This window comes from Camelus ferus, chromosome 2 (genome assembly GCF_009834535.1).
Source record: "Camelus ferus isolate YT-003-E chromosome 2, BCGSAC_Cfer_1.0, whole genome shotgun sequence".
Lineage (NCBI taxonomy): Eukaryota > Metazoa > Chordata > Mammalia > Artiodactyla > Camelidae > Camelus > Camelus ferus.
In genome coordinates, this window is record NC_045697.1 from 107381794 (window position 1) to 107398721 (window position 16928).

General features: G+C 36.2%; 1 protein-coding gene across 1 annotated transcript in view; it reads right to left on the bottom strand.

The window, feature by feature from the left end:
* Nucleotides 1–16562, bottom strand: part of LRBA (LPS responsive beige-like anchor protein) — a 620537-nt gene extending 603975 nt beyond the window's left edge. The window contains 2 exon segments of the mRNA XM_032464781.1: nt 15321–15752; nt 16345–16562. Coding sequence (XP_032320672.1) covers nt 15321–15536 — 216 coding nt within the window. The 5' untranslated portion in view covers nt 15537–15752; nt 16345–16562.
* Between the last annotated feature and the right edge of the window lie 366 nt (nt 16563–16928).

Consider the following 16928-nt stretch of genomic DNA (forward strand, 5'->3'; position numbering starts at 1 on the left):
AAAAATTAATGTCTAACAATATAAACTAGAAAAAATTTGAACGATATGCTATCCTGAATTTTGAACTTGGCTAAACTGAATAATTTTCTTTAGTGTTTCAAACAAATAAATCAACAAAACAGTCCCCATAGACAGAAATATCTCCTGAAATTTTTAAGTCAAAAGCCATCTTCTCAATCTACGTGTTGTACCTAAGAGATTAACAGATGTTGGCGAGGATGTAGAGAAAAGTGAACCCTTGAACACTGTTAGTGGGAAAGCAAATTGGTGTGGCCACTATGGAAAACAGTATGGAGGTTTCTCAAAAAAAACTAAAAAAGAACTACCATATGATCCAGCAATTCCACTCCTGGGTATATATCCCAAGAAAATGAAAACACTAATTCAAAAAGATACATGTACTCCAGTATTCATGGCAGCATTATTCACACTGGCCAAGACAGGTAAGCAACCATACTGTCCCTCAACAGATGAATGGATAAAGAAGATGTGGTATGTATATATGTATATACATATACAATGTAATACTACTCAGCCATAAAAAGGAATGAAAATTTTCCATGTGCAATACTATGGTTGGACCTAGAGATTATGCTTAGTGAAATAAGTCAGAGAAAGACAAATGCTGTATGGTATCACTTACATGTGGAATCTTAAAAATACAACAAACTACTGAATATAACAAAAAAGAAAACTCACAGATAACAGAGAACAAACTAGTGGTAACCACTGGGGAGAGAGGAGGGAGAAGGGAATTATGGGGCAGGGGATTAAGAAGTACAAACTATTAGGTATAAAATAAGCCACAAGTATATATTGTACAACATAGGAAATACAGAAAATATTTTATAGTAATTTTAAATGGAGTATAATCTTTAAAAAGTGTGAATCACTGTGTTGTACACCTGAAACTTAAATAGTACTGTAAATAAACTATATCTCAATAAAAAATAAACAAATGGTCATCATTTGACTTGCTTACTGAGAGTTTGTTTCAAAAGACACCCCTGGGCAGATGAAATACTAAAAATAGTAAAACTGCAAAGCTCCCTGTCAGTACAAAAGAGATTTCTATGCATGTTACGAGCATTTCATCTAAATGATTAAGAACATATAAAGAATTAAAATTCAAAGAATGGTAGTGTATTGTTATATGTTGTTTCCTTTAAGTGGGTAAGGGTTGGAAGAAAAAAAACTGGCTGCCTTTCACCATCCCACAATATTCTACAATTCTAAAAGCTCAGAAAACTCACTTAAATACCAAAATCTAAAACACTACCTGCCATATATAAAATTTCCCATGAATCTATATTTGGTTTTGGTAATAGAGGATTGCTTTCTAAGATTAAAAACTGCTCATCTGCCTGCATATATAAATGTTAAGGATTTGAGAAAGAAGAAAAATGACATTTTCTTTACTTACAACTTCTTCATTGACCCTCAGTAGAACTCCATTTTCTGGAATTATCTAAGGTAATAAACTTCCAATGTATTGCTAGGTAGGAAATAACATGGCCTAATGTTGCCTAAATTGGTACTATAATTTATTCACTGGCTATTTTATACCAAGTGCTTTGTTATATATGATAGTTATAAATCAAAGCTTCCAGGAAGACAGTGAGTGGACTAAGACGACCTAAAAACTATCACTTCACAAACATCTACAAATACTAGGTAAATATAACAACAACAACAACAAAGAAAAACACTTTCAATGTAGAGTTTAACTTGCAAGAAAGGCCAACTCCAAGAGACGAAAATGAAGAAGAAACAGGAAAACAATACATTTGAACTGCTATTACAACTGCTGAAGGGTTTCAGGAAGAGAAGCTAGCAACCTAGAGACTTGAATTTCAATGCCTATGTAGAAATACAAAATAAAGTATGGTGCCTACTTAAAGAATGAAATCTCCATGAAAATATGGGACTCTCAAAGGTAAAAAAACAGATCCTCCCCACAACCTGCCCTGCCAAAAGAAAAAAAAATCCTTCCACTGGCACAGGGAAATTCCAAATAACCAGTCTCTGGCTGGGCTACTTATCTTTTAAAAAAAAAGTCTCCTCTGAAAAAATAAAATCCTGGAATGCTCTTTACATAAGTTGGGAGTTCAAATTTACACTACTGGCATGAACGAGAAACCTCAGGCTGATTTTTTTTTTTTTAATGATCCCAGGTACAACATATTCCTGAGGCCACTGGTAAATAAAGCCAGTATTTCAGGTAATAAACATTTCTTAAGCACCTGTTACATGTAAGTACTCTTGTACGTGCTACAGATGCAATGGATAAAAGTAACAGAAAATCTCTACTCTTACGGAAGAAATAACGGAGGTAAACTGGTATACATAAAGTACATTGAGTTGTATATTAGAGGATAAATCTATTTTTAAAAAATCAGGGAAGAGGATTAAGAAGTGTTATGAGAGGGCAAAGAGAGAAGTCCAGAAAGATACTAAACTTCCACCAAAAAAAAAAGGTGTCTTCTGTACAGATCAGGGAACTATATTCAGTATCTTATAATAACCTTTAATGAAAAAGAATATGGAAACAAATACATGTATGTATATGCATGACTGGAACATTGGGCTGTACACCAGAAGGTGACACATTGTAACTGACTGTACTTCAATAAAAAATAAATAAAAATTTTTAAAAAATTCCACAAACTAATCTAGATAGGATTCCCACGAATAAAATCCAACTAAATATTAGGTCACAATCCAATATTACAAAACAACCTTATAAACAACCCCCCACAAGTAGATGATATAAGTATTAGACAATAACTTAAATATTAGAAAACAAAAGCAGTATATTTTAATAACTAAAAATATAAAAGAAACAAGGCAGTAAAAAATAGAAGATTCTATCCTTAAAACAAGGACTATACAGATTTGAAGAAATTCTAAAAATACAGTCACTAAAATTAAAAACTCAAGAGGTTAGACTATAGCTTAGATGAGATGAAGAACAACTCAGAAGAAAAAACAAGAATCAAAGGAAAGACTGAAAATATGAAAGATTAAGAGACACGAAGGATAGAAAGAAGAAAACCAGTATGTCATGTATTCTAAGTCCCAAGATACAAATAGGTAAAATGAAGAAAAGGCATTATTCATGAGAATTCTCCAGAACTAATGAAAAACATGAATCCTCAGACTCAGAAAGCACAACCACCTCTAGACAAGTTATGGTGAAACTATCGGCTCCAAAGTCAAAGAAAAAACTTGAAAGCAACCACAGAGTCAGATTATCTGTAAAGTTAATTTAGAATGATAACAGTGACAATTTCAACAACAATAAAAGAGACTAGAGGAGAACAGAATAGTATCTTCAAAATAGTAAGAGACTGACAACTAGAATCCTGCAATGAGCAAAACAATATTCAAGAGTAAGGGCAAAATACGGACATTTTTAAACAAATACAGAGTTTACCACTAAAAGACCCTCACTAAAAAGAACTGCTAAAGAATACACTTCAGAGCGAAGTAAAACCGAGAAATAGTGAGATGTAAGATATACTTGGAGCCAACCATTTAGTAAACATATTGGGAAATCTAAGAACTACGAAGAAATACAATCTTCCTTGTTCTCCAGTATTCAGTGCCCCTCCAAGCAAAAAGATTATATATACACCAACCTTGTGAAACTCACACATGGTATGGTAAACTCAAGCATGGAGGTGTGATGTCCTTAAGTCAATGAAATGTGAACGAAGTGACTTGTCACTCTGAGCAGAAGCTCTGGCCTATTACACATGGTTCATCATATTTTCTTTTCCTTTCAAGGGCAATCAAAGCTCAATATTATACAAATGAAGTTTAAGGCAGAGAATGGCAAGAGATAAGCCAAGATCCAAATTACTTATATGTCATAGTAAAGAACTTGCCTTTTTCCAGAAGAGAATGGAAAACTATAGAAGGATTTTGGAAGAAAAACCAAATGGTCAGATTTTCACTTTAGACAAAACACACCAGCAGTTGTGGAGGGTATTTGATAAGAGAAAAGACTAGAGAAATAGGAACAGGAAGTTATCATAATTATTTAGGTAAAAATGACGAGTACTTGAACTAGGTTAGTGGTACTAGAGATGCAGAGGACGGAAAGGATTACAGAAATATTCAGTATTCCAAAACATATCCCAAACAGGAGCGTTCAAATTAATGACTGAAGGTTATTTAAGACCATATCACAGTCAATATGCTCTGTTCAATACAGCAAAAAAGAAAACAGGAAATTTAGTTCTACTGAAAAAGGTCAAAATAGAAATGTATTGGCAAAAAAAAAAAGTACAGTTAATAATTCATCTACATGGCACCTATCACCTCATTCCAGATAAGGTGAAAGTATAGAAGAAAAAGCTAATAATGCACTGTATTTCACTTACGTATTGGCATTAGTCCTCCTAGATGGTTTAGATAGATAAGAGGGGAGAAGATAAAGAATTCCTTGTGAAAAATTTACAACAGCACCATCCTCTCCTATTAATGTAATCAATGCGGTCAGTATATAAAAGTCACAACAATGATTAACCTTCTACTTTCTCAGCATATCAACAGACAAAAATAAGAGCAGGGTGTACTGGTGAAATATCAGAAAATAAATCTAAATAAATTGAAGGACACAAGAATAATTGAAGAAATGTGGTGCCCAGGGGCTAAAGAACTTACACTGTAAGCTCCATATAGGTAAGGTCCATATTTGCCTTGTTCATTGTTTTATTCCCAGCACCATACTTGAACCCCATCTCTGCTCCATAAATATTCATTGAAAGAATGAATGGATCAATCTCACTGGAAATAGATGTTTACTTGTTTCATAAAAGGGGTAAGTCTAGATAAAATAGCAATATGTAAAAATGTCCCACTTTAAAATATTATTCATAGTGATTCTTTGACTTTGACATCTTACTTGAAAATTTAAATGTTAATCCCCCGTTAAATTCACACCCTAATCTACAGGAAAAAAGAGTAACCTTGTCTCTGAAATTTGGTAACTTTACCCAGTAAATTCATCATGGAAGCAAACCGACTTTAAGGGAAGGTCATTTGAATACTAGAAGCCCATTAATGCATCTTGACAAATACTGAAGACAACATCTGGTATTCTCTTCCATAACTGATTAACAAGAGCGTCATCCTTTCCTATTAATGTGCTCAATATGGTTAGTATATAAAAGACAAAAAAAGATGATTAAAATTCCACTTTTTTATACGATCAACAACATTCAAGGTCATTTCGATCATGCAAGCTAAGTCAACTAAATCTGGACTGAGAGTAAAAAGCAAACACCAGCACCCTGCATAATGATTAACTGTCATTAATTCCATCCAATTTGAATATCACATTCCTTAAAAAACCCCTTTTCCTAGTACACATTTTAGGTTATTTAAAAAGGAAAACAAACAAACTCTACCTGCCGCAAGCCAAATCTTGACTATGTTAGGCAAGTTTTAAACAGTCTAGATACCCTTCCAGACTCACTGTTCTATCACATGACTGAAAGATGCCTTAAGCCACTATTTCACATTTAAGGTTCTTTGCAATTATACATTATATATGGGTTAGCGGTTAAGAGCTCAGTTTGTAGATTTCCCGAGTCTGAATCTCAGCAATATTACTCGCTCAATACGACTTGAGTAAATTACTTATCCTCTCTCATCATTTATAAAGTGAATATTACAACAGTACAGTCCAATCTGCCATAACTTACATCTTTGCCTTGAATCACTTTCCACAGGATTGTTAAAGAGTAGAATAATGTAGGTATAGTGTAGAAGTGAGGTTGGTCTGTGTGTAATTTCTTCCAACAGAATTAAAGAGAAATACTTAGCAATATATAAAGATCTTAAAACAACCTGAAAATTTACAGAACTACTTTCTTTTAATGCAAACACTGCCTGGTTTAATGATTGCAAGAACTACAGCTGACCCTTGAACAACACAGGGATTAGGGGGCCAACCCTCCACACAATCCCAAATCCACCTATAACTTATAGTCAGCCCTCCAGATACAAGCTTCCCCCATATCCTGGGATTCAACCAACATGGATCACAGAATACTGTAGTATTTGCTACTGAAAAAAATCCACACATACGTGGATTCACACAGTTCAAACCCATGCTGTACAAGATTCAAGTGTCTATGCTTTTTCCACAACATTAAGTATCTGACAATCTGCAAGTACAGATGAAGAAATGCAAAGGCATTTCCCCCTGATTTAAAGCAATGAATTAATGAAGAAAGCTACACCTTGGATCAGATTTTTTAGTACCAATAAAAATTTTCTCTGTCAGAAGCTAAAGAAACCAGACCTACATCTCAAAGATAGAAGCATAAGTTTCCAGGGTTAATACCACAAGTGACTGTGATTCAAAGGCAAAAACATCAGTAGAGAGGTAACCTCGCTAGTATTTTCATTAAGGTTATTATTGATTTTGCTAGTATTCCAGTTACAAAATTCCAGAGGTTTTGAATGGCCCACCTCAACCCTATTTTTACCCCCATAAGCCCTGTTATTTTTAGTCCACTGTTGATGAACACAAGACATTTTGGCAGAAACACCTACACCTATCTGATTGTGACAATTGTGAGAAGTAAACTGGATTAATAAATATGTCAAACAGAACCTGCACACTCCATAAATCTTAGCTAATGCTATGATCTATTATAACTCAAAAATAATTAATTAACTTCCCTCAAAAGCACACAAATTATCAATACATTTTATCCCTACCTCAAGAGCCACAGATCATCTCACCATTACTGAAAATTACAACTTACCCCCCAAAAGCTTGAAAAACAATTAAGAACCATAAGTTCACCAAATGTTTTAGTAAACTATCAAAATAACCCACTCACACTTCTGGTCACAGGCAGTGCCTCGCCCATCCACTGACAAGAAAGTCATCTACAGTAAGGAAAATTATTCTGAAATGCTTTGGATTTGGGGTCTGCTTTATACCTATTAATCTCACAATAGTATGATCTAAGAAAATGAGTTCGTGATAGTGTTAACAATAATTTTATAATATCTTTATATAATTTTCTTTAATAATACTTTCTCCATTTTAGATACCAATGAGCCTCACTGGCGCCTACTGACTCTAGAAAAGGTCTGTTGCTGTCCCACTGAAACTGATTACCATATTACTATAAGGATTAACTTTTCAAGTTTAATGTATTAACATTAAATCAACACTTAAAAAATGCTTTGTGTTAAAAAGTTTTATAAATGTATGTATAAGCTCTGAGATAAATGATTATTTTTACTCATGATAGTGAAGACCAAAAATGATAAAGATTGGCTTCAATTAGGTAATATATATAGGATTTAAGATAATATATTTATATTACTTATGAGAAAAGTCTTTTCACTAGAAACAACAAAATACCTCATCAGGGGCCATAGCTATAAGAGATTTAATGTACTTTATAAATAAAAATACCACACCACTGAAGTCGTTAATCATGAACAAAGATCTTATTAGGCAAGGAGAAAATCTTTTTCAGCTCTCAGGCAACAGATTTATCTCTAACAAAAGGTAAATAATTGAGACCTCATCAGTTTTTCATCTTTCTGTAAGAATTTACAGAGAAAATACGGCCCCGCACTTCTCTCTAAAACTAAATTACTAAAAGACTGATGAGATTAGTCTGAGAAATAAATGCAAAAATCCAGGTGCAACAGAGACAACGAAGCTCATAGCTTAAACATCAGATCGTTACATAAGTTTAAAAGTAATTTGGTGTCTAACTTCCTACCCAAATTAAGAATCCACTCTATAAAATCCCCAACATGCAATCTTCTAAAACATCTAGTAACAAGAAATTCTTTACTTTATAAAGCACGTTTTAATCACATATATTATTCTAAGACAAATCCAATTAAATCTTTGAGGAATCAAAACAGATATACGTACACAAAAAAGCTTTAGAATCTAAAACTAGGAGTGTTTTATGAAATTAGTTTAGTCAAAAACAAAGAATTTGTGTACTCTCAACAGTGTATTTCTTTGTACCATTTCCTTCTTTTATTTTGTTTTTCACTTCATATTTTGTCTCAACAGCTTTTAAACCGAAGACTCACTGATAGGTTTCTGAGTATATAATTCCATTAAATGAGAGCTAATGAAATAAAACTAGAGTAAAAGGTAAAAACTACTTAAAAAGCACGTTATAAGAGTCTACTTTGAAAATAATGAAACTGCTCTTATTAAAGGCAAAACAGATACTAAGGGAATTTTAAATTATACAATGAAAAATGCAAGTCACCTGACAAGCATCTTCATAAGAAATAGAAAACAATAAAAGGAAAATAATGCCATTCGCAGCAACATGGATGGACCTAGAGATCATCACTTTAAGTGAAGCCAGAAAGAGAAAGAAAAATACCATATGATATCACTCATATGTGGAATCTTTAAAAAAAAAAAAAAGAGGACGTAAATGAACATATTTACAAAACACAGACTCAAAGACATAGAAAACAAACTTAATGGTTACCAGTGGGGAAAGGAGGTGGAAAGGGATAAACTGGGAGTTTGAGATTTGCAGATACTAACTACTATGTATAAAATAAATAAACAAGAAGTTTATACTGTACAGTACAGGGAACTATATTCAATATTTTGTAGTAACCTATAATGAAAAAGAATATGAAGATGTATGTATATGTATGACTGAAACATGCTGTACACCAGAAATTGACACAACACTGTAAACTAACTATACTTCAATTTAAAAAAAAAAGCGTGGGAAAAAAAGTTTAGGCTTATATACACACTACTGTATATAAAATAGATAAACAAGGATTTACTGTATAGCACAGGGAACTATATTCAGTATCTTATAATAACCTGTAATGGAAAAGAATCTGAAAAAGAACATATATATGTGTAACTGATTCACTTTGATGTACACCTGAAACTAATAACATTGTAAATCAACTATACTTCAATTAAAAAAAAAAAAAAAGAAAAGAAATACGTGTTAAGATTTTAACAACATACCTTTTGCACAAGAGAACAATAGCTACTAGGCTTCCTAATGAATATAATTTATTTAATGAAGAGATTAATTTAATTTAATTTAATTTAATTTAACGAACACTTTTAAAGTACTGACAAGCACTGTGAAAAGTTCTGGAGGTACAAAGATAAATTATTGCTTATCTAAGTATGTACTATAAAACAATAATGTATTCTGGGGGAAGGGTAGCTCAAGTGGCAGAGCACATGCTCAGCACCCAAGAGGTCAGGGGTTCAATCCCCAGTACCTCCTCCAAGCAGAAATTAATGAAGAATGTATTCTGGACATTTTTCTTTCAAGCACAAAAACTATTACAAATATTGTAGAGTCTATACATGAAAAGGAATACTTTACAATATAAAAATTAAACATATTTGATCAGTTCAGGTAGGTCAGTATGAGCAACAAAAAGCTTACTTAGTTTCCCTTTCTGTGAATTCACAATCAGAAAAAATTTCAGATTTTTCAGTTCTCAACCTATTTAACATGGACCTATTTATTCAAACGGAAACAAGACTGCATACCTGCAGGAGCCAAAGTTATCAATTCTATCACTTCTAAGAAATATGAAGTTATTATTATAATGCACCAATTCACCCAAATGTCTTTTAATTTTCTACATTAATAAACAAGCTAACAATATCTACTCATGAGCTATATAAATACTTATATACTTTAAAACATTTATCCTCTTCTGGACATTTCAATACACAAAAATGCCTACAGAAACACTTTAATAGCAGCAAAAAAAAAAGCATTTACCCAAAAATAATTCATCTCCTCATATATTCAAAACTACAAAACATTAATGAAAGAAACAGAAAGAGAAACTGGCAAGCTCATCCTACAATTCACATGGAAATGCAAAGGACCTAGAATAGCCAACAATCTTGAAAAAGAAAAACAAAGAGGTTATACATCCCTATTTCAAAACTTACTACAATGCTACAAAAATCAAGACAGCTTGATACTGATAGAAGAATTTACATATAAATCAACAGAAAAGAATCAAGAGTCCAAATAAATCCTTACACTTATGGTCAACTGATATCTGGCAAAGATGCCAAGGCAATTTAATGGGAAAGAATAGCCATTTCAACAAATGGCAGTGAGACAGTTGGATATACATGTACAAAAAGATGAATTTAAACCCTTATCTTACCCTTCTTTCACATCATACAAAAATTAACTCAAAATAGATCATAGACCTAAATGTAAGAGCTAAAACTATAAAATGTCTTGAACACAGGATGTAAATGTTCTAAAATTAGATTGTGGTAATGATTACACAACTCTGGAAACTTACAAAAATCAATGAATTGTATACTTAAAACAAGAGGATTTCATGGTATGTAAATTAGACCTCAAAAAAGATGTTTAAAAAACAAGTCACCTCTACTTCAATTAAAAAGTGATCTCTAAAAATGATAAAAGGTATTAAATAAATTCCAAAGTAAGACTGACATACTATATTAAAGAGCCATTACAGCTAATAATGGCCATATAGAAACAAAAAAATTAATAGGTTGGAATATGATGATTGTAACTATGTAAAATTACAAATACTACAATAATAGCAAATAGTTATAAAAGCACTTAATGTGCCACACATTATTCCTGGATGCTTTACAAGTATTTACTCATTTAATCTTTGCTACAATGTAGTTTCCCCATTGTACAGCTAGGGAAAGCAAGGCACAAAGAGGTTAAAAAAAATTGCTCAAGAGCACAAAAGAGAGTTAAGATAATGATTTTTTTTTTCTCTTTACACAAACATCTCTAACATGAGTATTATTATGCATTTGAAAAAAGAATAGTGGACATCACTGGTGGCCTATCCAGCATTCATGCACCCTTCGAACTTCCTACAGATGTCTGTGTATTCACTCGTCCCCACATAGCCCAAGTTCTTTAGAGGAAACTGACCCCATCCTCAGGTAGAGGAGCTGGTCCTGATTTGCTTAAGCCAATCAGCACATTTCAATGGCCACAGTCAAGAGTGCAGTGGACTGATCAAGACTCTTGTCTGGAAGGCTAGGACAGAGAGACTCTCTCTCCCAAGAGATGTGAACAAGAATACACAGGGACCCAACTGCCAGTGGCGGCCATCATACAACCATGAGGGGAACAGCAACAGATGGAAGCTGACATCACAGAGAGAAGAAAAGCAACAGAAAGAAACTGGTCTTTAATGTTATTGTTACTGTAAATCTTGCCCTACCTTTGGACTTCCAGATAAATGAGCCTAAAAATCCTTTTCATTGTGTTTAAACCAGTTTGAGTTTTCTATTATAGAATGACACACAAACTGATGTGGGGGGGGGAGCCCATTAACAAGCATGTTTCTAGAATAAATTACTCAGGAATTTATTTATGATGTCAAGTATTAAGGAGGAAATAATTCTAGATACATTAAAATAGAAACATGATGAGTACCTTTCATATAAAAGCTTAAAAAGAAACTACCTGCAATTTTGTGTGTCCCAAACAGTATTTTTTAATACTTTGACATTTAAAATTTTATTTTTTAAAAATCTAGACTTCTAATTCTTCCTGAAAAATCAAAAGGTACGACATCACTGGGCCCATGTCACTACAGGACAACAACCAGCTAAAATGGAACAGCAGCTGCCCCTACAAGTATACTTTTTGTACACAGTCAATACAGACGACGACTTTGTGTGATCTGCTCAGCTCCTGTAGGTATTAAGAGTTTGCACCATTAATATCTAGCAGAACCTGTATCAAATGCCATATAATGAGTAATGAAAAATTATATTCCATCTTCTAAGCTTTAATATTTCAATTAAAATAATAGTTATTTTTAAAGAAAAAATTTTATGAAAACATGTATTTGTCACCAGCCCATGGGAAACACTATTCTTGAATTAAGTCTCATTCATTGCCTGTAAATACCTGGTGGGAGCCTTAAACTCAGAAGCAACTTCCTGAAAACAACCCAATACATTAATTATTCTGGGTCTAAAAGTATGACAAATTACTTCAACATACAGATGGAGAAAAAATAAAATGGTTTTAAACTGCAACAAGAAAACTGTAAAGGTTGACCAAAAGTTTGAAACACTTGAATACACAGGTGTACTATTAATTAAAACTTCTCTATAAAACAGATTTGCAAAGGAAATTACAAGGGTGGTAAATTCCAAAGAAATTTTTAACAACAGTGTTAAGGTCAAGCTACATTAGCAAAGTTAGGGGCAACACTTTGTAAAGACCTCTGAAGTTATACGGCTCTACCAGTCACTATTTGGACAACTCTTGGGGAGGGGAGGTTGTTTAATTTTAACAGTACAAACTATCATTTAAAGTAACTAATATGTAATCAGAATCAGAAAGACTCAGTAGAATAATATAACCTATTTTAATAAAATGCCTGAAAAACAGGAAAAAGTTATGACAGCTGTGAATAGTTTAAACTTACTAACGGAAAATCCAGTGAGGAAAGGCTAAGGAGGAGCACACAGGAGGATTCAGTGATACCAGTAATAATGCCAGCTCTTTAAATTACATGGAAGTTTCACAGGGCTTATATTGTTGTAATAGTTCATTACATATACGTTACATATTCTTTTGTCTGTATCCTACTTTTCACAATTTTATAAATTTTAATCCAACATATTGACTGTAAAAAAAAAACACAGGTTTATAATCAATTTTCTGCATCCACATTCTGAGTGAAAAACCTGACTGAATAACCTAAAAAAATTTTTTTTTACTTTTAAGGCGTTTTTTAAGCAGTTTTTAAAAAGCTGTTTGAATGGTAAATAAGTGAAATCTGAACAAGGTTTCACCACTCTTATTTAGCAGGACCAATGATTTTCCCTTACATTGGGGAAAGCTGTGCCTAAGCTACAAATACCTGCTTAGGGAAGCGAACACTACCTCAACTAGAGACAGGTGTGTTGTATTCCTAGACGGGTTGCCATTCTAAGAAACACTAATCTGTCTCACCTTTCAGTGTTTCAGTTTCCTCATCTATCAAATGAGACCTATGTATTAAAGAGTTGATGAGGGAAGAATTCAAAAAACATACGTAAAGCACCTGGCCCACAGTAATTTGTAATAAGCTGTTTTAAATCACACTTACTATGAGCTAATCTTTTTCTTTGAGTAGAACTGAGACTAAGGCCAATCAATTAGGAAATACTTAAGTGCAGAAGTACTAACAACACTGAAATGGACTAGCTTACCAGATTCCCAATATTTCAGTTCCCAAGATTCTCTAAAGACTGGCCAAGACCCTAGATAGCCAGCAAGGAGCCTGAAAAGTATTGTAAGGGAGAATGGAAAGAAAAGAACTAATCCAATCCCCTTCAGCAACTTTCTCTGCTCTACGTGAGAAGAGAAGGATGGTGAAGAGGAGGTGTAACTGAACAGATTTTCCCTCTCCTTCTACCCAGACACCTACTGCCCCCACCCCAAAAAAGTAGCTATGAAGGACTTAGGCAATAACCTTAAAATCTCTACCAGGCCTACAGTGTAGGCAGCATGTAAACAAACTATTTTACTACAGAACTTGGATTTTCCTTAATGATTAAATGCAGGTGACTCATGTGTGGTCATCCACCTCCACAGAGGACATTCTAAAGAACAGAGGAGTTGGAATCCTCCTCCTGCCAGAAGAATGTTGTGTTTCACACACGAACAACTACTTATGGACTATATCACTACCGCAGATTTCTCTTTATCATCCAACATATATGAGGTTTAGAAAAAGAAAAAAAAAGTGAGAAGTTTTCAAGTCTGTTTTGAGGTAAAGGAATACAGCAATTTGCTATTTAACTCCTTGAGATTCACAAACTTTCAAAGTCCACATACACACAAGATCCCCAAAATGCTTACAACTATTGAAGGTAGATGGAAAGACACCAGAGTTCATTATACTGTTCTATTTTTGTGTACTTTTGAACATTTCCATAATATACAGTTTAAAAAATAGGTATATGTGTGTGTCAGTATTTGCATATTAAAAAACCACCAACACAACGAACTAGTAGAGAAATACTCTATTGTTCAAAATTTTCTTACTCCATAGGTAACTGAATTTCATCTAGCTACTTTCTCATTCTGGAAGTAGTACCACAGGTGACTCGCCTATTAGTAAAGGCCTAATGAAGGAAATAATTAACTGTCCTGAATAAAACAAGTCTCACCTTGAAAACATAGAGGCAAAGGGGAAAGGTGCTAAACAGTTACTAAAACTACTGTGCATTCATTTTTGTTCCCATCTGTTATCTTCTAACACAGGTGAGTAGGTGGAAAAGGGGGAAGTATCTTAAGGCCAAATTTTACTTTTTATTCTTTACTTTGATGGGCAACAGAGATTTGAATACAGAAGCCTAAAAAGCCCCCATTAGAAATAACCGTTTCTAAGACTGGAATAGGGAAAAAAGGAAGTATTTTATATCCACCTTTTAAAAATAAAATTCACAGCTTGTAGTAGTATAACCAGCAACCTCCAATGACAAACACACTTTGCTGATAAACATGAACTCACAAAACAAAATAAATAAAGACTATGCTATTTCTGCTGCAATCCTCTTTTTAAATTGCCACTCAATTTTCACAAGATGTAACCTCACATTCATTCCAAAACTTAACTTTTGTTAGTTATGTCAAAAAACAAAACTAGTCAAAATTAAATACTAATGCTAACTTCGCAGTATATTAACCTTTCATCAGTCCTATAAACAAAGATTTTCAGTTCAAAAACATGGCAAAACGTGACTCAGGCAGACTTAGGGTGGGTGGGTATAGCTCAGTGGTAGGGTGCATGCTTAGCATGCAGGCATTTCTGGGTTCAACCCCAGTATCTCTATTAAAATAAATAAATCTAATAAATAAATAAATAAATAACCCCCCCCAAAACAAACAAATAATTCTAGCAGAATCAAAAAAGTAGGTAGGACTACCATTTACCTTATTTCTCAAGTCCAAAAAAAGGTCACAAAAACTTAGTTAAAATGTCAGAGAAATGCAGGGTTAGATACACAACCCAAGGGGAAAAAAATTATAAAATAAAACTCCCCCAGTAAAATCCCCCATAATACTTCCATAACAATTATTTCCTTAGTACACTTTCAGAAAACCTGGAGCACCTAAGTTTACATAATTCTCCTTAAACTGAAAAGTACAGGAAATTGTTTCATTTAGGTCAGGAGAATTTCGTGTTTCTATCATCAGCCTGGGGAAAGCACATGGCTCCAGCTTTAACATCTTGTTCCCCAACCCACTGAGAATACAGGCTTGTAAAACAGATCTACTTACCAGGTTAAAGACAGTTTCTACAATATCCCTATTGGATACTTCTCCAACTTCAACCAACCCCGTCAACACGGCGAATTTCATTCTGATGCCCCTGATGGGGAGCCCTGGTTTCAGGGACAAGGTACCCCCTTCAGCAGGGGTTTCTTCTTTCCCTCCACCTCCCCCGTCATCACCTGTTGGTGGCGGGGAAGGGACATTATTGTCTTCACTAGCCATTGCTAGTTCACGAGGACAACTCGGAGTTACTCTGGGACAGCAGTCGCTGCACGAGTATTAAGCATACAGACGCGACGCAAAACGAGAAGGGTCACTCTTCCAAGTTGTGGAGAAACCCCAAAAGCAGTTGATGTCGAAAGTCCTTGGCGTCGCCCTCCTCCTCTTGGAGAATATTTGTCCAATCTCTCTCCCCGAGGCTGACAACAACGCCAAACCCTATTGGAAGATTAGATCAATGTTAAATCGGCTAGGTTTTGTCTTGGGGTTTGGGGGGGAAAGAGGGGAGTAGCTATTGTCCGTCAAATAAGTTCCTACAGGGACCCCACTATGAGCCACCCGCTTCCCCGCGGCCCGAGGAGCTGGGTTCTGAGCCAAGGCGGGTTCAAGAGGCCCGGGAACAGGTTCCCTCCTCCCCCACACTCTCGCAGGTTCCAAGCGCAGGGCACGCTCTCCTCACAGGTGCACGTAAAAGGAACTATCGCCAGGAAAGGAGGGGTTGCAGGGAAGCGGGGGGCCCCCAAGCTACCCTAGAGATAGAAAGTTCCTCCTCACCCAGACACTCCGGACTCGTCCTAGCCCCCCGCCCGGCAGCCGCGAGACGGAGGTGGCGGCGGAGATCCAGGGCAGGAAAGGGCGGGGGAAGGGTGCGGTGTTATTCTCAACGCTCGGCCCAGGGGGAGGAGTAGAGCACCTCCCAGGCACCTGAGGTCCGACGGGCAGAGAAGGGGAGGTGTGTGTGGCGGCCAGAGGGAGGGGAGGCCCTGAGGCAACGGCGAGGAGAGGAGGGAGGAGAGAGAGGTCGGTGCACCTGGTCGTAGCCTTCAAGTTTCCCTAGTCCGCTCCCTGGGAGCCCGCGACTGCACAGAACTCCACGGTCTCCTGGCCCGCCCCACGCCTGTGCTCAGCCTTTGCAAAAACAGCCGCTGAGGGTGCTGTGGACGCCGCAGCCGAGGCTGCTGCCGGTGGTGAGGATGCTACTGCCACAGCTCGCCCCGCCACGGCTCGCGCGGCTGTCCCTGCGCCCACTACAGCTGCTCCCCGCCGCCATGACAGCGCCGAGGGCTGCCGGGCGAGGCGTGCGCGTGCGCGTGCGCGAGCGCGCGCGGCGGTGGGGCGGGCGGGCGCGAAGGCAGAGGCGAGCGCGCGGCGGGGAGGGGATGCGCGGGCGGCCGGAGGGGCGCCGGGCGCGGGCTTGCTGTTCCCACAGCTTGCGAGGACGGAAGGCCAAGCGGGCGTGCTGCACAGGTAGCACCAGGTGTACTCCTGGCTCGGCCAGGAAAGACTTATTTCCAGGAGCCGACTCTTCCCTCACCTCCCAGCCCCGGACCTGGGAATGTGCCTTGGCAAGTGGTGAGGCAGTGATTCTGACGCTCCTTCTGTTGTTAAGTAACC